This window comes from Entelurus aequoreus, linkage group LG18 (genome assembly GCF_033978785.1).
Source record: "Entelurus aequoreus isolate RoL-2023_Sb linkage group LG18, RoL_Eaeq_v1.1, whole genome shotgun sequence".
NCBI classification, from domain to species: Eukaryota; Metazoa; Chordata; class Actinopteri; order Syngnathiformes; family Syngnathidae; genus Entelurus; species Entelurus aequoreus.
In genome coordinates this window covers 12,424,960-12,452,459 of record NC_084748.1, presented here as the reverse complement: position 1 = coordinate 12,452,459, position 27,500 = coordinate 12,424,960, and the positions used below count along the sequence as shown (strand labels likewise).

Here is a 27,500-nt window from a genome sequence, read left to right as displayed (position 1 = left end):
CTATAGTCTTAGTACCGTAGTGTATTTGTTCATCCTATGGTCACATATGGGACGCGGGTTGTCTTACGTCAGCACAGGAAGTCGTAAAATCAGCTTGTTCACCTGGCGGGTTTTTTCGGGGATGAATAGGGAAGTCCTTCTTTAGCTGCTGTCTTGTTTTATCATATATTGCTGCCTTTGCACATGTCAATGTTTACTTTTGTATGCACATTAAATCAACAAAAAAATCCTGACTTTGGAGCAATGTTCACGGACTCTAGTATTTGGCTCTCTATTAGATGCAATGGTTTTTCGTATTGGGAACATTAGTTCGCTCCTAACATATGGAAGGTACTTTTCCTGTGGTGTCTCAAGAAGGATAAAAATAGAAGGGTAGAAAAGGATATAAATATTTATATCACTCTTCACACACTTCTTATTTCTTATCCTTCTTGAGACCTCCGAAAAATGCCTACCTCTTTAGGACCACCCTTTCTAGGTATATAAAGAAGTGTGTTTACAACATTAATAATATATACATACTATGCTAATATAAACAAGCTTGTTGTGAAAAATGAGTTGGAATTTCATAAGAAAAAGGTCACAATTTGACTAGGAAAAGCAGAATTTTGGAAGTATTATAATAAAAGTCGTAATTTTACTCAACCCAAGTCAAAATTTTTCAAGAAAAACTGAACATTTGTGGAATATTATGATTAGAGTTGGGATTTTACTCGGTAACAGTCGCAATTTTACAAGAAAAAGCGTAACATTTTGGCAATTTTATGAAAAGAGTCGTAATTTTACTCGACAAAAGTCACAATTTTATACGAAAACTTAAAAATGTTGGCAATATTATAATAATCGGAATTTTACTTGGCAAATGTATGCCAAAAGTCATAATTTTACTCAAAAAAATGTCACTGTTTTACAAGAACAACAAAAAAATTGGCAATATTGTGATAAAAGTCTGAATTTTATATGACAAATGTCGCCATTTTGCATGGAAAAAGTCATAATTTTACATTAAAAAAAGTTATTATTTTACGCGAAAATATTGCAATATTACAGAAGCAGAAAGAATATGAGAAATCGTTCGCAATTTTATAACAAAAAAAGTCGACACATTGTGAGAAAAAGACTGCTTTTGGTAAAAAAAAAAAATATATATATATTTTTTTGTAATTGGTTTTTAATCTTCATTATTTACTTCACATTATTATAGGCAAGGGCAAGGCAAGGCAACTTTATTTGTATAGCGCTTTTCATACACAAGGCAGACTCAAAGTATTATTATAGTATGTCTCTATGTAAATGTTTATATTTTTTAATACATTTTGGTCAAAATTTTACAAGAAATCTGAACATTTGTGCAATATTATGATCAAAGTTGGAATTTTACTCGATAAGTCGCAATTTTACAAGAAAAAGCTTAAAATTTGGCAATTTTATGAAGAGTCGTAAATTTACTCGACAAAAGTCACAATTTTATAAGAACATTTTACAATTTTGGCAATATTATAATAATAATCGAAATTTTACGTGGCAAAATTATGATTATTAAGGGGGCGCATTTCAATTTCTTACACACACTTGTTATTTCATATGTTGACCAGAGTTGGAGCACTTTTAAAAGCGACACACAGTCAATTTGAAAAATCCCTCCTTTTTGGGACCACCCTAATTTTGATAGATTTCACCACCAGGGGGTGCAAATGAGTCATTCTCTATTAGATGCAATGTTATTGGGACCATGACTTTGGTCCTAACTTGTTCACACCTCCTCATATGGAAGCTACTTTTCCTTGTTGATGTCTCAAGAACGGTAGAGATACAAGAACACACACACACACACACGCACACACACTCCTTCAGTGGGGTAATAAGAAATATGGAAATGTGCTCCGTCAAAACTACTGTGACTAACTCTCCTTTCCCTCCTTCCTCCTCACTCCCTCTGTCATGTCCTCCTTCTCGTCTTCTTCTTCTCCATCATAAACAACCCCCCCCCCCCCCCCACCCACCCCCCCACCCCCACCTCTCCACCCTCCCAGAGCCCTTCAGCGCCTCTGTTTGGGTGATGATGTTTGTGATGCTGCTCATCGTCACGGCCATCGCTGTCTTCCTTTTTGAGTTTGTCTCCCCGCTGGGCTTCAACCGCAACTTGGCCCAAGGCAAAGGTATACACACACACACACACACACATACACACACACACACACACACTCACACACAGGCGTGGCAAAGCGTGGGAATTGAGCTATTGTTATGCCGACTTTTGGCAAGTTAGCGATGCTAATACTCTCCCAAAGCGTCGACGCAACGCTGAGACGAGCCCGGAGTCGATTAGACGTTTCTATTTTTAGACTAATTTGATTTAAAGTAGCAGCGTAACGGAAAAGGAAAATTGACCTTATTTGCTCGGTTGTCATTATGGTGGCACTTGGCCCTCCGAATACCAACATACATTTTTATAGATATATGCATACTAGTTCTAGCTATTAGGCTGTTCTAGTTTTTATTTTTATTATTTAAATTTTTTTAAATTTTATTAATATTATTATTTATTTTTTATTATCTTTTTTTTTTTTTTTTTTTTTTTCAATACACTGTAGCACTTTGAGGTTGTTTGCTCAATGTAAAGTGCTTTTTACAAATAAAATCTATTATTATTTATTATTATTATTATTATAATGACCAGTAGTACCGTAGTAGGCCTAAGTATGCATTAAAAACCAAAGCAGAGGTTGTTTAATATTTTCGGCCCTGTAACATTACACACAGTTTGAACAGTAACACTGTGTTTGAATATTTAATTCGGTGATTCTTTCGCGTACCACTAGTGGTACACGTGCCGCAGTTTGAGAAAGACTGCATAAAACCGCATCCAGTTGTGTTTACAATCGGCAAAGTATGTGAAAGTACCGTCTGAACATCACAAAATGCCACAAATTCAGTCGGCAATTTTGAATACTCCCCTTTGAATATCTTCTGCCATTTCTGCAGATTCTACGTCAACATTTCTGCACTCTGACCATATTAGATCCCACATCAAGGCAAGAAAAAACTCAACCCAATGGGATGACAATGAGAAACCTTGAGGGGAACCGCAGATTCATTATTATTTTTGAACAATGACAGTTCAAAAAAAAAAAATCCCACTAAAATTCAATTTTTTGCTTTAATAATAATAATAATAATAATAGATTTTATTTGTAAAAAGCACTTTACATTGAGTAAACAACCTCAAAGTGCTACAGTGTATTAAAAATAAAAAAAAATAAAAAGATAACAAAAAATAAATAAAAATAAAAACTAGAACAGCCAAATAGCTCCAACTAGTATGCATATATCTAAAAAAAAAGGCTTTTTTTTTTTTAAAAAGAAAGGGGTTTTTTTTCATTTGATTTTTATTGACATCCACCATCAGACATTCCTACCCATTACATCATATTCACATAAATCATATATCTGTTGTCTGCCCTAAATTTCAAAATATTTTTGTTTGTATCCCATCCATACCACCCACCTCCCCCCCTCAAAAAAAGAAAGAAACAACAAAAAAAACAAAGTAATATCTACAAATACATAGAGTAAATGAACAAACGTGATAAAAAAAAAAGAAGGGTTTTTAAGCCTTTTTTAAAAGCATCCACAGTCTGTGGTGCCCTCAGGTGGTCAGGGAGAGCGTTCCACAGACTGGGAGCGGCGGAGCAGAAAGCCCGGTTTCCCATTGTTCGTAGCTTTCAACATTTAAGTCTCTAAATCAACTTTAGATCTACAAATGTATAAGTTATTATTATTATTTATTATTTTACGTTTTTTGTTTTATTTTATGCCTTTTTTTTTGTCAAATAAACCCTTTTTTTAAATGGCAAAAACACAAAATATGCAATATTTTCTCCCCAGAATATTTTAAAGTGGAATATTGGATGTGAAATACCTTAAATACTTCAATATTTTTTAAATAACATTGAGCAATGACAATTGGGGATCCAAAATGGCCCCTCATAAAAGTGTTAAAAAAAAAAGTCATACAATATTTAGTTTCTAAATCAACTTTAGATCTATAAGTTATTATTATTATTATTTATTATTTTGTTATGTTTTTTGTTATATTTTATGCCTTTTTTTTCCCCAAATAAACCCTTATTTTATATGGCAAAAACACAAAATATGCCATATTTTCTCCTCAGAACACATTACAGTGGAATATTTGATGTGAAATACCTAAAATACGTAAATATTTTTTAATAACATTGATATTGGGGACGGCATGGCGCACTTGGGAGAGTGGCCGTGCCAGCATCCTGAGGGTTCCTGGTTCAATCCCCACCTTCTACCAACCTCGTCACGTCCGTTGTGTCCTTGAGCAAGACACTTCACCCTTGCATGGCAGCTCCCGCCATCAGTGTGTGAATGTGTGTGTGAATGTATAAATAGTGTCTAAGCGCTTTGAGTACCTTGAAGGTAGAAAAGCGCCATACAAGTATAACCCATTTACCATTTACCATTATTAGATCAGTCATACTGGAAATATGAAAACGTTGGCTGCCAATCATTCACAATCCTTATGTAAGACAAGAACGTGCATTCTAAATCGTAAATAAATATCTAACAATTGAGTATTTGTGATAAGGGCGATGGCTGTTTACGACCCCCCTCCCTTAGAAACAGCTGTTGCCATGTAATCGGGGGGTCACCCACATATGCGGTCCTCTCCAAGGTTTCTCATAGTCATTCACATCGACGTCCCATTGGGGTTGTGAGTTTTTCCTTGCCCTTATGTGGGTTCTGTACCGCGGATGTCGTTGTGGCTTGTGCATCCCTTTGAGACACTTGTGATTTAGGGCTATATAAATAAACATTGATTGATTGATTGATTGAGTAATGCAGCTGAGATAGACTACAGCACCCCCCGCGACCCCGAAAGGGACAAGCGGTAGAAAATGGATAGATGAGTCAACAGATGAGCGTTGCTGTTGTGCTCATTACACCCTGTCTAAAACATCAAAAAAGGCGCCAGCAATACCCCATTTACATGTCGTGACCTGAAATGTAACCAAATATGACTGTTATTGTTATTATAAGTGCTAACGCAGACGGACTATTTTAGCAACGCATTGATAGCAGTGAGCTAATGCTAGCTTGCTCTGCTATTGTTGACACACTGAGACGACGGCCACTTCTGCTGGGTCTCAAACTTGCTAAAAGTAAATTGTAGATAATAACTCCTGCATCTCTCACCTGCTAGTAAACAAATGTGGCCATGGACCGACAGGCTGGTCCACTTTCAAGTCCCCCGAGATGGCGAAAAAGACACAAAATTACGCTTGTCGCAGTCATTTATCCCGTCGGTCGACATCCCAGCTGTCAGGTTCAAACACTGCTGACATCTATTAAACAAGACAAGAAGCAAGGAATTAAACAGAGACAGAATACAATTTGGCTCAGTGAGGAGAAACGTCTGGGCTGTACTCTTGTACAGTCTCCACCACGCTCTGACGAAAGATTGTACGCCTCCTCTTTTATTTGGACTTTCCCTGATTACATAGCAACAGCTGTATCTAAGGGAGGGGGGGTCATAAACAGCCATCGCCCTTATCATAAAACAGTTCAAAGAAAAGGTGCCTGGAGGGGAGTCAGGCCCTGCTTCCTCTCCGCTTTTGTAGATCTCGGGTCAAGACAAAATCTTCCCGTGGATTACAATAGAAGAAAAAAAAACGACGATTGCGATTGAATCTTTATCTAAACGGAATTATGTGAGCGTCCCGTCGGTCGACATCCCAGCTGTCAGGTTCAAACACTGCTGACATCTATTAAACAAGACAAGAAGCGAGGAATTAAACAGAGACCGAATTACATTTGGCTCAATGAGGAGAAACGTCTGGGCTGTACTCTTGTACAGTCTCCACCACGCTCTGACGAAAGATTGTATACGCCTCCTCTTTTATTTGGATTTTCCCTGCTTACATGGCAACAGCTGTTTCTAAGGGAGGGGGGTCGTAAACAGCCATCGCTCTTATCACAAAACAGTTCAAAGAAAATGGTGCCTGGAGGGGTGTCAGGAATCTTCCTGTGGATTACAATAGAAGAAAGAAACCGACGCCTTCATGTCGCTTCCCATCGTACACAGTGGAGTTTTACAAGCCTTTTGCTTGGTAGGATCAAAGACAGCTTTTGTCCTCTCGCAGGGCGAACTGAACGCAATGTAACACAACGTTTTGTGATAACTTAGATACAATTATTCCGACACCAGCGAGAGTGGAACTATTACACTAAGTGTTTGTTTTATTATGGTTAGTTTGTATGTTGAGCACCGAGCAATGCTGCTAACGCTATGGTGTCACAATAAAGCTACACCCGTTTAGCACTCGGCTTTTGAAACTTATTGCTCATCCTCTTTGTTTTTTGGCTCAAAAATGAAAGGTGCCAGGTTCTATTTTTCCTTGAGATTGATACTATTTTGATCATATCTTTTTATTCGCAAACTGCGTAAGTCTTTTGGTGTCATAAATCAAATATATATGATAATAGCCTCAATATAGTGAAAACTTGTTTGTCTATTCTACTGCTACTTTAAAGAAGCTCTCCTCGCAAATTTGCTCTGCTTCCTTTATTCCTTTCTTTGCACGCTCTGGCAGATTTGAACCCCTTCTTTTTTTAGTCTTTATAGAAAACAGGCAGACTGTCACGCCCTGCTTGGCAGTGTAGTCTGGTATCTGGGTTTTGCCATGTTCAGCGTTAGTTCCTGTCCAGCGCTCTTATTTTCTTGAATCCACTTTTTGTTACTTTTTGTTATGCAGCATCTTTAGGTTGCTTGCCTGTGTGTAAACTGTGGCTTACTGCTAGCATTCTATTAGGTTGTTTAGTTATGTCCTGTGATTGCTTCCACTATGCTTCCCGTGCACTCCAAGCTGCACTATCCATCCAACCATCCATCTTCTTCCGCTTATCCGAGGTCGGGTCGCGGGGGCAGCAGCCTAAGCAGGGAAGCCCAGATTTTCCTCTCCCCAGCCACTTCGTCCAGCTCCTCCCGGGGGGATCCGGGAGACATAGTCTTCCCAACGTGTCCTGGGTCTTCCCCGTGGCCTCCTACCGGTTGGACGTGCCCTAAACACCTCCCGAGGGAGGCGTTCGGGTGGCATCCTGACCAGATGCCCGAACCACCTCATCTGGCTCCTCTCGATGTGGAGGAGCAGTGGCTTTACTTTGAGCTCCCCCCGGATGGCAGAGCTTCTCACCCTATCTCTAAGGGAGAGCCCCGCCACCCGGCGGAGGAAACTCATTTCGGCCGCCTGTACCCGTGATCTTGTCCTTTCGGTCATGACCCAAAGCTCATGACCATAGGTGAGGATAGGAACGTAGATCGACCGGTAAATTGAGAGCTTTGCCTTCCGGCTCAGCTCCTTCTTCACCACAACGGACCGATACAGCGTCCGCATTACTGAAGACGCCGCACCGATCCGCCTGTCGATCTCACGATCCCCTTTTCCCTCACTCGTGAACAAGACTCCTAGGTCCTTGAACTCCTCCACTTGGGACAGGGTCTCCTCCCCAACCCGGAGATGGCACTCCACCCTTTTCCGGGCAAGAACCATGGACTCGGACTTGGAGGTGCTGATTCTCATCCCAGTCGCTTCACACTCGGCTGCGAACCGATCCAGTGAGAGCTGAAGATCCTGGCCAGATGAAGCCATCAGGACCACATCATCTGCAAAAAGCAGAGACCTAATCCTGCAGCCACCAAACCGGATCCCCTCAACGCCTTGACTGCGCCTAGAAATTCTGTCCATAAAAGTTATGAACAGAATCTGTGACAAAAGGCAGCCTTGGCGGAGTCCAACCCTCACTGGAAACGTGTCCGACTTACTGCCGGCAATGCGGACCAAGCTCTGACACTGATCATACAGGGAGCGGACAGCCACAATCAGACAGTCCGATACCCCATACTCTCTGAGCACTCCCCACAGGACCTCCCGAGGGACACGGCCGAATGCCTTCTCCAAGTCCACAAAGCACATGTACACTGGTTGGGCAAACTCCCATGCACCCTCAAGAACCCTGCCGAGAGTATAGAGCTGGTCCACAGTTCCACGACCAGAACGAAAACCACACTGTTCCTCCTGAATCCGAGGTTCGACTATCCGGCGTAGCCTCCTCTCCAGTACACCCGAATAGACCTTACCGGGAAGGCTGAGGAGTGTGATCCCACGATAGTTGGAACACACCCTCCGGTTCCCCTTCTTAAAGAGAGGAACCACCACCCCGGTCTGCCAATCCAGAGGTACCGCCCCCGATGTCCACGCGATGCTGCAGAGTCTTGTCAACCAAGACAGCCCCACAGCATCCAGAGCCTTAAGGAACTCCGGGCGGATCTCATCCACCCCCGGGGCCTTGCCACCGAGGAGCTTTTTAACTACCTCAGCAACCTCAGCCCCAGAAATAGGAGAGCCCACCACAGATTCCCCAGGCAGCTTCCTCATAGGAAGACGTGTCGGTGGGATTGAGGAGGTCTTCGAAGTATTCCCTCCACCGATCCACAACATCCGCAGTCGAGGTCAGCAGAACACCATCCGCACCATACACGGTGTTGACAGTGCACTGCTTCCCCTTCCTGAGGCGGCGGATGGTGGTCCAGAATCGCTTCGAAGCCGTCCGGAAGTCATTTTCCATGGCCTCTCCGAACTCCTCCCATGTCCCAGTTTTTGCCTCCGCGACCGCTGAAGCCGCACACCGCTTGGCCTGTCTGTACCTGTCTGCTGCCTCCGGAGTCCCATGAGCCAAAAGAACCCGATAGGACTCCTTCTTCAGCTTGACGGCATCCCTCACCGCCGGTGTCCACCAACGGGTTCTAGAATTACCGCCATGACAGGCACCAACTACCTTGCGGCCACAGCTTCAATCAGCCGCCTCGACAATAGAGGTGCGGAACATGGTCCACTCGGACTCAATGTCCAGCACCTCCCTCGTGACATGTTCAAAGTTCTTCCGGAGGTGGGAATTGAAACTCTCTCTGACAGGAGACTCTGCCAGACGTTCCCAGCAGACCCTCACAATGCGTTTGGGCCTGCCAGGTCTGTCCGGCATCCTCCCCCATCATCGCAGCCAACTCACCACCAGGTGGTGATCGGTAGAAAGCTCCGCCCCTCTCTTCACCCGAGTGTCCAAAACATGAGGCCGCAAATCCGATGACACAACTACAAAGTCGATCATGGAACTGCGGCCTAGGGTGTCCTGGTGCCAAGTGCACATATGGACACCCTTATGCTTGAACATGGTGTTCGTTATGGACAATCTGTGACGAGCACAAAAGTCCAATAACAAAACACCACTCGGGTTCAGATCCGGGCGGCCATTCTTCCCAATCACACCTCTCCAGGTTTCACTGTCGTTGCCAACATGAGCGTTGAAGTCACCCAGTAGGACAAGGGAATCACCCGGGGGAGCACTTTCCAGTACTCCCTCGAGTGTATCCAAAAAGGGTGGGTACTCTGAACTGCTGTTTGGTGCGTAAGCACAAACAACAGTCAGGACCCGTCCCCCCACCCGAAGGCGGAGGGAGGCTACCCTCTCGTCCACCGGGTTGAACTCCAACGTGCAGGCTTTGAGTCGGGGGACAACAAGAATTGCTACCCCAGCTCGTCGCCTCTCACTGCGTGCAACGCCAGTGTGGAAGAGAGTCCAGCCCCTCTCGAGAGAACTGGTTCCAGAGCCCTTGCTGTGCGTCGAGGTGAGTCCGACTATATCCAGCCGGAACTTCTCTACCTCGCGCACAAGCTCAGGCTCCTTCCCCCCCAGCGAGGTGACGTTCCACATCCCAAGAGCTAGCTTATGTAGCCGAGGATCGGACCGCCAGGTGCCCTGCCTTCGGCTCCGCCCAGCTCACAAAGCACCCGACCTCTATGGCCCCTCCCATGAGTGGTGAGCCCATTGGAGGGGGGACCCACGTTGCCTCTTCGGGCTGTGCCCGGCCGGGCCCCATGGGGACAGGCCCGGCCACCAGGCGCTCGCCATCGTGCCCCAACTCCGGGCCTGGCTCCGGAGGGGGGCCCCGGTGACCCGCGTCCGGGCGAGGGAAATCTGAATCCTTGTTGTTTCCTTTCCATAGAAGTCTTTGAGCTGCACTAGTCCTTTGTTTTTTTCTTATATCAAACACCTTTTGAGATGCTGTTGTCCTTGATTTGAAACTTGATTTCAATTGATGTCAAAGGTCGCTGTTAGGTTTGGACTCAGTTGACATAGCAAGAAAAAGAAGAGTAAAATATGGTATTTTACCGGGAAAAACTGAGTTTTGGCAGATTTGAATGGACCAACTCCAAGACTCTAATTAGGGTCAAATGTACAAAAACACACTTCCTATACATCAAAAGTCAATTCAAACCTGAATTTTGTGATATATTATTAAGAAATCTAACATATTTTTTAGTGACGCGTGCCAAATTCTGTACTTTTATAGGCTCTGACCGAATTCCGTCTGTACTACCAGGTATCGACTCACCTAAAGTCAAACGGTGCCATTTTTGGATACCTTTATTGCACGTGGTGTACTTGGATTTGCCAGATCTAGTTTTGGACTTACATTTGTCAGATCTAGTCTTAGACTTAGATTTGTCAGATCTAGTCTTGGACTTAGATTGGTCAGATCTAGTCTTAGACATAGATTGGTCAGAACTATTTTTAAACTAAGATTGGTCAGATATAGTTTTAGACTTAGATTAGTCAGATCTAGTCTTAGACTTAGATTGGTCAGATCTAGTCTTAGACTTAGATTGGTCAGAACTATTTTTAAACTAAGATTGGTCAGATATAGTTTTAGACTTAGATTAGTCAAATCTAGTCTTAGACTTAGATTGGTCAGATCTAGTCTTAGACTTAGATTGGTCAGAACTATTTTTAAACTAAGATTGGTCATATCTATTCTTAGACTTAGATTAGTCAGATCTAGTTTTAGACTTAAATAGGTCAGATATAGTCTTAGACTTAGATTGGTCAGATCTAGTCTTAGATATAGATTGGTCAGATTTAGTCTTAGACTTAGATTGGTCAGAACTATTTTCAAACTAAGATTGGTCAGATATAGTCTGAGACTTAGATTAGTCAGATCTAGTCTTAGACTTAGATTGGTCAGAACTATTTTTAAACTAAGATTGGTAAGATATAGTTTTAGACTTAGATTAGTCAGATCTAGTCTTGGACTTAAATAGGTCAGATCTTGTCTTGGACTTAGATTGGTCAGATCTAGTCTTAGATATAGATTGGTCAGATCTAGTCTTAGACTTAGATTGGTCAGAACTATTTTTAAACTAAGATTGGTCTGATATAGTCTGAGACTTAGATTAGTCAGATCTAGTCTTAGACTTAGATTGGTCAGAACTATTTTTAAACTAAGATTGGTAAGATATAGTTTTAGACTTAGATTAGTCAGATCTAGTCTTAGACTTAGATTGGTCAGATCTAGTTTAGACTTAGATTGGTCAGAATTATTTTTAAACTAAGATTGGTCAGATCTAGTCTTGGACTTAAATAGGTCAGATCTTGTCTTGGACTTAGATTGGTCAGATCTAGTCTTAGATATAGATTGGTCAGATCTAGTCTTAGACTTAGATTGGTCAGAACTATTTTTAAACTAAGATTGGTCTGATATAGTCTGAGACTTAGATTAGTCAGATCTAGTCTTAGAATTAGATTGGTCAGATCTAGTCTTGACTTAGATTGGTCAGAGCTATTTTTAAACTAAGATTGGTCAGACCTAGTCTTAGACTTAGATTAGTCAGATCTAGTCTTAAACTTAGATGAGTCAGATGTAGACTTAGATTGGTCAGATCTAGTCTTAGACTTAGATTAGTCAGATCTAGTCTTAGCCTTAGATGAGTCCGATCTAGCCTTGGACTTAGTTTGGTCAGATCTAGTCTTAGACTTAGATTAGTCAGATCTAGTCTTAGACTTAGATGAGTCCGATCTAGCCTTAGACTTAGATTAGTCAGATCTAGTCTTAGACTTAAATTGGTAAGATCTAGTCTTAGACTTTGATTAGTCAGATCTAGTCTTAGACTTAGATGAGTCCGATCTAGCCTTAGACTTAGATTAGTCAGATCTAGTCTTAGACTTAGATTGGTCAGATCTAGTCTAGCGGCTGTTGCCGAAACCCCAAATATTGGTACTAATGAAGCCTACTTGGATGAAAGGTGAAACGTCCTCTAAGACAAACTGAACAGTCCAGTTGCGATCCATTGAATGCCCTGAGAAAACAGTGGTACGGTTTTTCAATTCACAGTCATTTGGTGTAAAAAAAAAAACAACCCAAATTTTATGGTAAAGTTCCGGTGACTGAACTGCCAGGTTTTGTTTATTTCTTTTACCGTAAAATCTATCGATGTTATTTTTCTACAGTGTAACAAGTTGCCATCTACTGAACCTGACCAGCTCTACTACCTCGTATTTATATATGGCGGCATGAGCATGAATTCCTTACTCACGGTGCTGTTTTGCATGGTCAAATTCGCTGTTTGGACCGTTGGAACATTTTTACTTTGGCCCTTGGAGGCAAAAATTTTGGGCGCCCCTGAAATAGAGAATACATAGTCTGGGTTCAGACTAGATCCAAGCAATGTAGATCTGTGAAGCCTGCTCAGATCAGAGACAAAACGTCTTCTGAGACAAACTGAACAGTCCACGAGCGATCAATTGAAGGCCTGAAGAACAATAACCAGAAGGAGAACATCCATGGACACCAAAATAGGTCAGAGAACATCGAAATGTGACATTTCTAACTTTTCAAATAAGAAACATTTTACTGTCGCAGCAATTGCCTCACTTTCATTCCCCCAAAAAAGTGATCAGCCTACCGTTGTTGCACTTCATCAATTTTTCACGGGAAAGAGACAAGTGTGTTCCCCCTAAAATGTTCCTTGTTGCCTTCATGACTGTGTCCAAAGTGCTTGCTCATCCCGTCTTGGGTCTCTTTGACGCAGCCTTTTACCAACATGCTTTTAGCTCAGACCCCTAAAGTAAATATTTGCATCCTTCGCTCCGAGCCAAAAATATTTCTTTATTGCCAGACTCATATTCTATTCTCGGTATAAAAAAACCCCAACAAAAACACTGCAGGGTTAGGGGTAGTGACCCTAAGCAAAATTGTTCATTTATTTTTATTCAGTTACTTTCTATTTTATTCATTGCTATTATTTTCTCAATGTTATGTTTTAATTCATTTATTATTGTATTATTTATGTTTTATTTTTACATACATTTTAACATATTTTGTATACTTCATTTTAGTTATTCTCCAGTTTGGACGCCTTAAATGTGCCATGTTTTGTTTTGTTATTGTCAATAGTGCTGGGTGTACCTTTTTTTGTACTTTTATTTACCCAGGAATCTACATGTGTGTGTTCATCTGTTTTTTTGGGGGTTTTTTTTATTACAAAACCCAAAACCAGTGAAGTTGGCACGTTGTGTAAATCAGTGGTCCCCAACCTTTTTGTAGCTGCGGACCGGTCAACGCTTGAAAATTTGTCCCACGGACCGGTGGGGGGGGGGGGGGGGGGTTGGTATTTTTAAAAAAATAAAATAAATAAAAAAATTATGTAAAAAAAAATAAAAAAATAAATTTTTTTTTTTTTTTTTACATAAAAAAAAATAAAATAAAATAAAAAAATTTTTTTTTTTACATAAATAAATTCAATCATGTGTGCTTACGGACTGTATCCCTGCAGACTGTATTGATCTATATTGATATATAATGTATATATTGTGTTTTTTATGTTGATTTCATTAAAAAATATATATATATATTATTTATTTTTTTTTTCTTTTCTTGTGCGGCCCGGTACCAATCGGTCCGCGGACCGGTACTGGGCCGCGGACCGGTACCGGGCTGCGGCCCGGTGGTTGGGGACCACTGGTGTAAATAGTAAATAAAAACAGAATACAATGATTTGCAAATCCTTTTCAACTTATATTCAATTGAATAGACTGCAAAGACAAGATATTTAACGTTCAAACTGGAAAACTTTGTTATTTTTTGCAAATATTAGCTCATTTGGGATTTGATGCCTGCTTCATGTTTCAAAAAAGCTGGCACAAGTGGCAAAAAGACTGAGAAAAGTTGAGGAATGCTCATCAAACACTTATTTTGAACATCCCACAGGTGAACAGGCTAATTGGGAACAGGTGGGTGCCATGATTGGGTATAAAAGCAGCTTCCATGAAATGCTCAGTCATTCACAAACAAGGATGGGGCGAGGGTCACCACTTTGTCAACAAATGCATGATCAAATTGTCCAACAGTTTAAGAACAACATTTCTCAACCAGCTATTGCAAGGAATTTTGGAATTTCACCATCTACGGTCTATATGTATTATATAGTAGACATTTAAAATGTATTATATAGTTGACAGTTACATGTATTATATAGTAGACATTTACATGTATTACATAGTAGACGTGGCATGCAGTTGCAATTCCAAGACATTAGGTGGCAGTAGTGTATAGACACAGCTCTTGTTGAGCCCCACAAAGTGTTAATACTGTAAGTACTGTACTTATTACACAACAGCTGTTTGATTGTAACATGCTGTGGAGGTCTTGCGCCTCCGGGTTCTTCGGACCACCAAGGCCGGACATGGCAGGCTTGACGGTTTTGTGATTCGGTTTATTTTTCAATAAACTTATCGCTCTGCTTTTCAGCAATCGCCTCTCGTCTCCGTCTCCGTTTCAGTCTCGCTCTCGCTCGTGCTCGTGCTCGTGCTCGTGCTCGTGCTCGGGTTTTGTCTTCACCGTCAACAACTCCAACTTCTCCGACCTCTTCCTTCCCGGCTGCTGCCCTTTTATAGAGTGACAGGTGTTTAGATAAACGCGCCCAGGTGGGCCATCTACGCACCTGTCGCCGATCTCGGAGCCGGCCCCGGCACACCCCACCTTGCTGTAGGTCCTCAGGCCACGCCCCCTCACACATGCATCTTAGTTATAGTTGTCATAACAAAAAAACTTGGCGGTGTTGAAATTGCTAATGCTGATCAGTAGCATGTGTATGGCATATTCAATGTAAATTAGCGACGAGCTACTGTTTCTTTTTTCAAAGCGGAGCCTTACTTTTGAGCGCTTTCTATCAGGCACGCTTGCTTTGTTGGCATGGAAACTTGCCATAGGGGCAGTCCGTTATACAAGTGCTTATAACCGGACGTGAAGTCGCGTGCAACGAAGGTATCGAAACATGGTACCGTAAGAGTTTAGGTGAAACGGTACCCAATAATAGAACTTGGGTGGAAAGATGAAGGTGATGGAGTGGAGTTTTATATACTATTATTATTATTATTATTATTAAACATACAGTAAGTAATAAGAGGGGTGGGAGTACATAAGTTTTTACTTCTTCTCACTCCTTTTCGGATATGTTTACATTAAATGTTTATTTTCATTTCTTGTTTCTTTTGCTATTTATATTATTATTATTATGGTTTTTGTTATTCATTCTTGAATGGCTTTTTTGTTGTTATTTTTCAAAATTAGTTGTTTTTGTTTTGTCTACATATTCGAAATAAACATGAAAAATAAATAAATAAATAAATAAATAAATAAATAAATAAATAAAAAGTGGACAATACATTTCTGCTCCGCCCCTGAACACAATTGAGAGGAGGAGATCATGAACATTGTTGTCATTTCCTGTGGGGATTCATTAGTGGTCTTCTCCCTCAGACCCTCACGGTCCATCCTTCACCATCGGCAAGGCCGTCTGGCTGCTGTGGGGTCTGGTGTTCAACAACTCCGTTCCTGTCCAGAACCCCAAGGGCACCACCAGTAAGTTCATCGTGTCGGTGTGGGCCTTCTTCGCCGTCATCTTCCTGGCCTCGTACACCGCCAACCTGGCCGCCTTCATGATCCAGGAGGAGTTTGTGGACCAGGTCACCGGACTGTCTGACAAGAAGGTGACACACACACACACACACAGTTTGGGTTTATCTTGGTTTCCATGCCAGACGGGTCCCCTTAAGGCTGCAAGGACCTGACCCCTCTGGTCATCACTGTCACCATGCTAACACTGGCAGCTTAGCGCACACACACACACACACACACACACACACACACACACACACTGAGCAGTGTCAGCAGAACCTCACGCTAGACTAGCCTCACAATGACGATAACGACGACTGATGAGTCCGGCGCTCGGCGTCTCGCCTCCTGCCCCCCTCTCCTCTGTCTCTTCCCGTCACTCGGGTTCCTCACCTCGTCTCCTCTCTGGTCCCCCCCCCCCCCCCTCCAGTTCCAGAGCCCCTACTCCTATTCCCCGCCCTTCCGCTTCGGGACGGTCCCCAACGGCAGCACGGAGCGCAACATCCGCAAGAACTACCCGGACATGCACCAGTACATGACCAAGTACCACCAGACGGGCGTGCAGGACGCGCTGGTCAGCCTCAAGACCGGGTAAGATCCCACCTGGACCTGGGTCCTCCTGGGGAAGTGTCTTTTTTTTACACGCATTCCTATAAAGCAGGGTGTCCAAACATTAGCGATTTTACATGGCGATTTCAACGCCTCCAAATTTGGTAGTGAAAACTACAACTAAGATGAATGTTACAATTAGAGATAATGCAGTGTTTCCCACACATTCATTTATTTGTGGCGGCCCACCACAAAAGAATTACGTCCGCCACAAATAATTAAAAAAAAAAATTATTTTATTTTATTAATTGTTTTTGTCCTGTCCAGCTTCTCAGGCAAATCATATAGTTGATGTAGATGCCCATATAGGCTGTTCAGATTTACTTTACAAAAGAGAAGTGTAGGATACTTCTCTTGTTGCCTTATTTGTATTTGACCACTACTGTTTTCTGTTTATTTGTTACTGACTGTGGCAGGACACCTCTCCCTCTGTTTCACTTTATGTTGCTGGTAAATAATATGGTTGTAGTAGTAGGCTAAAGTTAAATTATTTAGTATGCACTAATGAAAGGGGCAGAGCTTTAAGAGACATTTTAGCTTTTATATTTTATAAGATATATTTTTTGTAAGAACCACAATTAATAAATATATTTCAGTGAATAACTTATTGTTCAAATCTGTATATAAATATGTACATAAAGTGTTGTAATTATATTGTAAAATGGATGGATGGATGTTTAAAACAAAACTGTTATTATTAATTAGTAAGTATACATATTTTTAGCCTTTTTAGAGAAAATCATATCATTGTAGTAAATTATGCAAATTACTCGATGATGTCATGGTGACCACGCCCATAGCCACGCCCCCATCGCCACAGGTATCTTGTCAGTTTATGTGAAACAAAGTAATGGCTTTTTTGCCGATATCCGATTTTCCGATATTGTCCGACTCTTAATTACCGATACCGATATATACAGTCGTGGAATTAACACATAATTATGCCTAATTTTGTTGTGATGCCCCGCTGGATGCATTAAACAATGTAACAAGGTTTTCCAAAATAAGATAGATAGGTCTTTATTGTCATTGCACAAGTACAACAAAACTTTGTTTTCAGCACAAACCCGTTCAAGATCAGACAAACAAACAGTGTGCAGGGTTACAGAACAGGAACGCTGATGGGTCGCCGCAAGGCGACCCGTAAAAGATGGGGAAAAAGGTAAAACGCTGGGGAAAGATGAGTAAAAAAATACAATCTAGACTGGGCTCCTAAGGGGGCCCAGTCTGGAGTGGGAAAAAACCTCCATAGCAAAGCACATATACATATTACAACGTACATCTAGAGATATCTAGCAACAGAGGGAAGGGAGTGCGGGGTCATGGTGGTAGGCCGCAGCTCTCGGCGCTGACCATCCTTTCATCACCCCTATGGGATTTGCGTCGAGGGTGTTGGGTTGGGGCGAGTGGGGGGTGTATATGTGGCGTGTATTTTTTTGGATGCATGTTTGTGTATAAGCCTGCAGTGTGTCTCTGTTCCGCTGCCTTGATGTTGTGCAGCCGATAAGTCCAAAGTCAACAACAACAGGTGTGTGTCCATGAGAGACAAGAAGGGAGTTTGTTGTGTCTTCACTGCACTGTCCTTCAGGAGAGTCTCCAAACCAGGGAAACAATTCAAGTTAGAATGTTTTGTATGCGAGTGAAAATAAAATTTGCTTTTCACTCTAAATTGTCTATGACTGGTCCTCGAAAATCCTGCGAGGCAGGATCACAGGATCCTCCAATCATTCGTGGCAGCTTTGGGGTTATAAATCAACTCAAGTTATGGAAAAAAAATGCCAACATGGCACTGCCATATTTATTATTGAAGTCACAAAGTGCATTATTTTTTTTAACATGCCTCAAAACAGCAGCTTGGAATTTGGGACTTGCTCTCCCTGAGAGAGCATGAAGAGGTTGAGGTGGGCGGAGTTGGGGGGGGGGGGGAGGGGTGTATATTGTAGCGTCCCGGAAGACTTAGTGCTGCAAGGGGTTCTGGGTATTTGTTCTGTTGTGTTTATGTTGTGTTACGGTGCGGATGTTCTCCCGAAATGTGTTTGTCATTCTTGTTTGGTGTGAGTTCACAGTGTGGCGCATATTTGTAACAGTGTTAAAGTTGTTTATACGGACACCCTCAGTGTGACCTGTATGGCTGTTGACCAAGTATGCGATGCATTCACTTGTGTGTGTGAAAAGCCGTAGATATTATGTGATTGGGCCGGCACGTAAAGGAAGTGCTTTTAAGGTTTATTGGCGCTCTGTACTTCTCCCTACGTCCGTGTACACAGCGGCGTTTTAAAAAGTCATACATTTTACTTTTTGAAACCGATACCGATCATTTCCGATATTACATTTTAAAGCATTTATCGGCCGGTAATATCGGCAGTCCGATATTATCGGACATCTGTAGTTACAATCAAACAGCTGTTGTGTACCGTATTTTTCGGAGTATAAGTCGCTTCAGCCGAAACTGCATAATAAAGAAGGAAAAAAACATATATAAGTCGCACTGGAGTATAAGTCGCATTTTTAGGGGAAATTTATTTGATAAAACCCAACACCAAGAATAGACATTTGAAAGGCAATTTAAAATAAATAATAGAATAGTGAACAACAGGCTGAATAAGTGTACGTTATATGAGGCATAAATAACCAACTGAGAACGTGCCTGGTAGGTTAACGTAACATATTATGGTAAGAGTCATTCAAATAACTATAACATATAGAACATGCTATACGTTTACCAAACAATCTGTCACTCCTAATCGCTAAATCCCATTAAATCTTATACGTCTAGTCTCTTATGTGAATGAGCTAAATAATATTATTTGATATTTTACGTAATGTGTTAATAATTTCACACATAAGTCGCTCCTGAGTATAAGTCGCACCCCCGGCCAAACTATGAAAAAAACTGCAACCTATAGTCCGAAAAATACGGTAATAAGTACAATTTTGTAAGTTCAAATTTTGCATTACTCTGTTTTTTGGCAGCTTTATAACAAATGAGATAATCGTCGCATACGCAAACAACCCAAATTGTTTTGTAAAAATCTCCCGCATCAATTACTATAAAAGGGAACTGCACTTTTTTGGGGGGAATTTTGCCCATTGTTCGCAATTATGAGAGACAAGAAGACAATTGAATATAAGTTGAAAAGGATTTGCGAATCATTGTATTCTGTTTTTATTTACCATTTACACAACGTGCCAACTTCACTGGTTTGCGGTTTTTTACTTGGAGTGTGTATATAAAACCTTGATGGAGGGTTTTAGAGGCTTTAAAGGCTACAACGGTGACATCTTCCAAGCGTGTTTTATCATCTTTAAAACCCTATTTAAAAAAAAAAAGACATACCGTAATTTCCGGACTATAAGCCGCTACTTTTTCCCCTCGTTCTGGTCCCTGCGGCTTATACAAGGGTGCGGCTTATTTACGGCCTGTTCTTCTCCGACACAGACGAAGAGGATTTCGGTGGTTTTAGTACGCAGGAGGAAGACGATGACACAATGATTAAAGACTGACTTTTCAAATACCGGTAGGCTGGTTATTTTGATAACGTACAGGCGAGCACTTTGTATTACTTTGCACCGTTGTATTATTTGTACTCTGCACGAATGCTGTTCGCCATGTCAAAGATGTGAAAGTTTGATTGAATAATTGAAAGATTTATTGTTAATAAATGGGACGCTTTGCGTTCCCAAACAGTCATCTCTGACAGGAACCCCTATATACTACGGTAATTACACATCAAAACCCTGCGGCTTATAGTCGGGTGCGGCTTATATTTGGAGCAATCTGTATTTTCCCCTAAATTTAGCTGGTGCGGCTTATAGTCAGGTGCGGCTTATAGTCCGGAAATTACGGTATGTGTTCTTGTCTCTTATAACGATTCTAAACCATAGGCACAATTCCAAAAAAAAAAAAAGTGCAGTTCCCTTTTAATTTCATCATCAGTTCAGTCATTTCTAAATATTTATCACCATTGTCAAAATGGCGACTGAGTGTTTTTGACTTTACAGCGAGGTCGAGGAGCGTGCTCCATAACGATATTCGCCGCAAGCGTCGTTCGAAGCGTTTCAGCGGCCATACATCAAACTTGTGTTTGTGCTGAGCTGGTATCTATCAGGCCCGCACAGGGGGCCGCTTCACTCTGACACACACACACACACACACACTTTGAATTAATGCTCAGAATAATGACAACAACCTGCGAACAAAGGTCCATTGCACAAAAGAGAGAAAATGAGAAATGTTATCGGCGAGAGAAAATCCGTTTTCTGAAGAATCTTGTAGATATGATTTGAGCGTGGATCTCTTCTGCTCGCCACTGCAAATATTATCTTCAATATTCTTATTTCGGGCCTGCTTTGCTTTCTTTTTTTTTTCTTTCGGGCAAAAGCAAACAAAAGCTTAAAAGGATTGCGAATTAGGCTAATCAAATGGTTTGCTGCAGCACAGAAAGGGGATAAGCGAAAAAAATACCTCTTAATATCTGCTTTGCTTTCTAAAATAACACTTAGAATCACAATGGCTGCCAAATGCCCTTACGACATGATGATTCAAAGAAGTGAGTATTATTTTAAAAAGACTCATTATCATTATTATAATAAAGTATTATGGGTTGAACTTGTGTAGCGCTTTTCTACCTTCAAGGTACTCACTATTTCCACATTCACCCATTCACACACACATTCACACACTGATGGCGGGAGCTGCCATGCAAGGCGCTTACCACGACCCATCAGGAGCAAGGGTGAAGTGTCTTGCTCAAGGACACAACGGACGTGACTAGGTTGGTAGAAGGTGGGGATCGAACCAGGAACCCTCAGGTTGCTGGCACGGCCACTCTCCCCAACCGCGCCACGCCGTCCCCATATCATAATATCATAATATGTTATTGCATACATTATAGTAATATATTATTCTATCGTATAATAACAATAATTTATTAATATTATGGCGCAACATTTTGAGAATTTAGGGCATTGTAGAATTATGAATACATCAATTATTTTCCTGGAAATGTGAGATTTTGGGGAAAACCAGGAATTTATACTAGCACAATTGTCCTAGATAAGGGGTCACCAACCTTTTTGAAAGCAAGAGCTACTTCTTGGGTACTGATTAATGCGAAGGGCTACCAGTTTGATACACACTTAAATAAATTGCCAGAAATAGCCAATTTGCTCAATTTACCTTTTAACTCTGTTATTATTAATAATGAATGATATTTACACTTAATTGAACGGTTTAAAAGAGAAAACACGGAAAAAAATTACAATTAAATTTTGAAACATAGTTTATCTTCAATTTCGACTCTATAAAATTCAAAATTCAACCGAAAAAAAGAAGAGAAAAACTAGCTAATTCGAATCTTTTTGAAAAAATTAAAAAAATAATTTATGGAACATCATTAGTAATTTTTCCTAATTAAGATTAATTTTAGAATTTTGATGACATGTTTTAAATAGGTTAAAATCCAATCTACACTTTGTTAGAATATATAACAAATTGGACGAAGCTATATTTCTAACAAAGACAAATCATTATTTCTTCTAGATTTTCCAGAACAACATTTTTAAAAGAAATTCAAAAGACTTTGAAATAAGATTTAAATTTGATTCTACAGATTTTCTAGATTTGCCAGAATAATGTTTTTGAATTTTAATCATAATAAGTTTGAAGAAATATTTCACAAATATTCTCCGTCGAAAAAACAGAAGCTAAAATGAACAATTAAATTAAAATGTATTTATTATTCTTTACAATAAAAAATAAAAAATACTTGAACATTGATTTAAATTGTCAGGAAAGAAGAGGAAGGAATTTAAAAGGTATATGTGTTTAAAAATCCTAAAATCATTTTTAAGGTTGTATTTTTTCGCTAAAATTGTCTTTCTGAAAGTTATAAGAAGCAAAGTAAAAAAAATTATTTATTTATTTAAACAAGTGAAGACCAAGTCTTTAAAATATTTTCTTGGATTTTCAAATTCTATTTGAGTTTTGTCTTTCTTAGAATTAAAAATGTCGGGCAAAGCAAGACCAGCTTGCTAGTAAATAAATACAATTTAAAAAATAGAGGCAGCTCACTGGTAAGTGCTGCTATTTGAGCTATTTTTAGAACAGGCCAGCTGGTCCTTACGGGCTACCTGGTGCCCGCGGGCACCGCGTTGGTGACCCCTGTTCTAGATGATATCAATGGGTTGGTGTTGGAATTTTTCGAATCGGTTGAAAAATGTTGACGTAGTAACGGCTTGAATTGAAAATGGGTGTTTTGGAATTCCTGAAATTTCGGGAAAACCGGGAATGTGTACAAAAAAGAAATAGGAGCCTTTGTTGTAACAACCAACAGAAATGTTTTGGTGGAGGAATGGTCAAAAACGGTTGAAAAATGTGGACTGTGAAAACTTTCCAGAAAGAGGTGAAAACAGGGATTTGGAAAACATTCCTGGAATTGTTTTTTAACTTGGAAAATGGTAGTTTGATTGTCCGAGGTGAGTGGAGTGTGTGGATGTTGGAACGGTTCAAATCAGGTGAGAAATGTGGTGTATGCAGTAGATTGTATAATACCCATTCATTGTCAATGGGGAGAAAATTCCAGGAAAAACAGGAATTTTGGGAAAGGGAAAACATGCTTTGCATTTGTCTAAGAGTAGTGTGGGTGGATGGTTGAAAGGTCAGAATCGGGTTTAAAAATGGTGCAACATTTTGAGAATTTAGAGCATTGTAAAACTATCCATTCTTTTCCTGGAAATGTGAGATTTTGGGGAAAATCAGGATTTAAAAAAAACATTGATACTAGCACAATTGTCCTAAATGATATCAATTGGTTGGTGTTGGAATTTTTCGAATCAGTTGAAAAATGTTGACGTAGTAACAGTTTGAATTGAGAATGGTATTTTGGAATTCCTGAAATTTCGGGAAAACCGGGAATTTGTACAAGAAAAAAATAGGAGCATTTGTTGTACCAACCAAGAGAAATGTTTTGATGGTGGAATGGTCAGAAACGGTCGGAAAATGTGGACTATAAATACTTTCCAGAAAGAGGTGAAAACAGGGATTTGGAAAACATTCCTGGAAAAAATTTTTTACCTGGAAAATGGTAGTTTTCCGAGGTGACAAGAGGGTGTGGATGTTGGAACGGTTCAAATCGGATGAGAAATGTGGTATATGCAGTAGATTGTATAATGCCCATTCATTGTCAATGGGGAGAAAATTCCAGGAAAAACAGGAATTTTGGGAAAGGGAAAACATGCTTTGCATTTGTTGTATCGGAAGAGTAGTTTGGGTGGATGGTTGAAAGGTCAGAATCGGGTTTAAAAATGGCGCAACATTTTGAGAATTTAGGGCATTGTAAAACTATCCATTCTTTTCCTGGAAATGGGAGATTTTGGGGAAAATCAGGAATTAAAAAAAACATTGATACTAGCACAATTGTCCTAAATGATATCAATTGGTTGGTGTTGGAATTTTTCGAATCAGCTGAAAAATGTTGACGTAGTAACAGTTTGAATTGAGAATGGTATTTTGGAATTCCTGAAATTTCGGGAAAACCGGGAATTTGTACAAAAAAGAAATAGGAGCATTTGTTGTACCAACCAAGAGAAATGTTTTGATGGTGGAATGGTCAGAAACGGTTGGAAAATGTGGACTATGAAAACTTTCCAGAAAGAGGTGAAAACAGGGATTTGGAAAACATTCCTGGAATTTTTTTTTTACTTGGAAAATGGTAGTTTTCCGAGGTGAGAAGAGGGTGTGGATGTTGGAACGGTTCAAATCGGATGAGAAATGTGGTATATGCAGTAGATTGTATAATGCCAATTCATTGTCAATGGGGAGAAAATTCCAGGAAAAACAGGAATTTTGGGAAAGGGAAAACATGCTTTGCATTTGTTATATCGGAAGAGTAGTGTGGGTGGATGGTTGAAAGGTCGGAATGTGGTTTAAAATGGTGCAAAATTTTGAGAATCTAGGGCATTGTAGAACATAAATACGTCCATTCTTTTGAATGGGAATTTCCTGGAAATTTGATATTTTGGGGAAAACCGGGAATTTTGGAAAACATTGATACTAGCACAATTGTCAGAGATGATATGAATGGGTTGGTGTTGGAATTTTTGGAATATGTTGAAAAATGTTTACATAGTAACAGTTTGAATTGAGAATGGTATTTTGGAATTCCTGAAATTACGGGAAAACCGGGAATTTGTACAAAAAAAAAAAATAGGAGCATTTGTTGTACCAACCAAGAGAAATGTTTTAATGGAGGAATGGTCAAAAACGGTTGGAAAATGTGGGCTGTGAAAACTTTCCAGAAAGAGGTGAAAGTAGGGATTTGGAAAACATTCCTGGAATTTTTTTTTTTACTTGGAAAATGGTAGTTTTCCCAGGTGAGAAGAGTGTGTAGATGTTGGAACGGTTCAAATCGGATGAGAAATGTGGTATATGCAGTAGATTGTATAATACCCATTCATTGTCAATGGGGAGAAAATTCCAGGAAAAACAGGAATTTTGGGAAAGGGAAAACATGCTTTGCATTTGTTATATCGGAAGAGTAGTGTGGGTGGATGGTTGAAAGGTCAGAATCGGGTTTAAAAATGGCGCAACATTTTGAGAATTTAGGGCATTGTAAAGCTATCCATTCTTTTCCTGGAAATGTGAGATTTTGGGGAAAATCAGGAATTTAAAAAAACATTGATACTAGCACAATTGTCCTAAATGATATCAATTGGTTGGTGTTGGAATTTTTCGAATCAGCTGAAAAATGTTAACTTAGTAACAGTTTGAATTGAGAATGGTATTTTGGAATTCCTGAAATTTCGGGAAAACCGGGAATTTGTACAAAAAAGAAATAGGAGCATTTGTTGTACCAACCAAGAGAAATGTTTTAATGGAGGAATGGTCAAAAACGGTTGGAAAATGTGGGCTGTGAAAACTTTCCAGAAAGAGATGAAAGTAGGGATTTGGAAAACATTCCTGGAATTTTTTTTTTTACTTGGAAAATGGTAGTTTTCCCAGGTGAGAAGAGTGTGTGGATGTTGGAACGGTTCAAATCGGATGAGAAATGTGGTATATGCAGTAGATTGTATAATACCCATTCATTGTCAATGGGGAGAAAATTCCAGGAAAAACAGGAATTTGGGGAAAGGGAAAAAATGCTTTGCATTTGTTATATCGGAAGAGTAGTGTGGGTGGATGGTTGAAAGGTCGGAATCTGGTTTAAAATGGTGCAAAATTTTGAGAATCTAGGGCATTGTAGAACTATAAGTACTTCCATTCTTTTGAATGGGAATTTCCTGGAAATTTGATATTTTGGGGAAAACCGGGAATTTTGGAAAACATTGATACTAGCACAATTGTCAGAGATGATATGAATGGGTTGGTGTTGGAATTTTTGGAATATGTTGACAAATGTTTACATAGTAACAGTTTGAATTTAGAATGGTATTTTGGAATTCCAGAAATTACGGGAAAACCGGGAATTTGTACAAAAAAAAAATAGGAGCATTTGTTGTACCAACCAAGAGAAATGTTTTAATGGAGGAATGGTCAAAAACGGTTGGAAAATGTGGGCTGTGAAAACTTTCCAGAAAGAGGTGAAAGTAGGGATTTGGAAAACATTCCTGGAATTTTTTTTTTTACTTGGAAAATGGTAGTTTTCCGAGGTGAGAAGAGGGTGTGGATGTTGGAACGGTTCAAATCGGATGAGAAATGTGGTATATGCAGTAGATTGTATAATGCCCATTCATTGTCAATGGGGAGAAAATTCCAGGAAAAACAGGAATTTTGGGAAAGGGAAAACATGCTTTGCATTTGTTATATCGGAAGAGTAGTGTGGGTGGATGGTTGAAAGGTCGGAATCGGGTTTAAAAATGGCGCAACATTTTGAGAATTTAGGGCATTGTAAAACTATCCATTCTTTTCCTGGAAATGTGAGATTTTGGGGGAAATCAGGATTTTTTAAAAAAATTGATACTAGCACAATTGTCCTAAATGATATCAATTGGTTGGTGTTGGAATTTTTCGAATCAGTTGAAAAATGTTGACGTAGTAACAGTTTGAATTGAGAATGGTATTTTGGAATTCCTGAAATTTCGGGAAAACCGGGAATTTGTACAAGAAAAAAATAGGAGCATTTGTTGTACCAACCAAGAGAAATGTTTTGATGGTGGAATGGTCAGAAACGGTTGGAAAATGTGGACTATAAATACTTTCCAGAAAGAGGTGAAAACAGGGATTTGGAAAACATTCCTGGAATTTTTTTTTTACCTGGAAAATGGTAGTTTTCCGAGGTGACAAGAGGGTGTGGATGTTGGAACGGTTCAAATCGGATGAGAAATGTGGTATATGCAGTAGATTGTATAATGCCCATTCATTGTCAATGGGGAGAAAGTTCCAGGAAAAACAGGAATTTTGGGAAAGGGAAAACATGCTTTGCATTTGTTATATCGGAAGAGTAGTGTGGGTGGATGGTTGAAAGGTCGGAATCTGGTTTAAAATGGTGCAAAATTTTAAGGAATCTAGGGCATTGTAGAACATAAATACGTCCATTCTTTTGAATGGGAATTTCCTGGAAATTTGATATTTTGGGGAAAACCGGGAATTTTGGAAAACATTGATACTAGCACAATTGTCAGAGATGATATGAATGGGTTGGTGTTGGAATTTTTGGAATATGTTGAAAAATGTTTACATAGTAACAGTTTGAATTGAGAATGGTATTTTGGAATTCCTGAAATTACGGGAAAACCGGGAATTTGTACAAAAAAAAAAATAGGAGCATTTGTTGTACCAACCAAGAGAAATGTTTTAATGGAGGAATGGTCAAAAACGGTTGGAAAATGTGGGCTGTGAAAACTTTCCAGAAAGAGGTGAAAGTAGGGTTTTGGAAAACATTCCTGGAATTTTTTTTTTTACTTGGAAAATGTTAGTTTTCCCAGGTGAGAAGAGTGTGTGGATGTTGGAACGGTTCAAATCGGATGAGAAATGTGGTATATGCAGTAGATTGTATAATGCCCATTCATTGTCAATGGGGAGAAAATTCCAGGAAAAACAGGAATTTTGGGAAAGGGAAAACATGCTTTGCAT

The 27,500-nt window shown here is 40.0% G+C and overlaps 1 protein-coding gene across 1 annotated transcript in view; it reads left to right on the top strand.

Moving 5' to 3' along the window:
* LOC133634277 (glutamate receptor ionotropic, NMDA 2A-like) overlaps positions 1-27,500 on the top strand; it is a 57,884-nt gene that overhangs the window by 12,214 nt on the left and 18,170 nt on the right. The window contains exons 3-5 of the mRNA XM_062027405.1: positions 2,034-2,159; positions 15,683-15,912; positions 16,251-16,411. Of these exons, the coding sequence (XP_061883389.1) occupies positions 2,034-2,159; positions 15,683-15,912; positions 16,251-16,411 (517 nt within the window). The remainder of the gene's footprint in view (positions 1-2,033; positions 2,160-15,682; positions 15,913-16,250; positions 16,412-27,500) is intronic.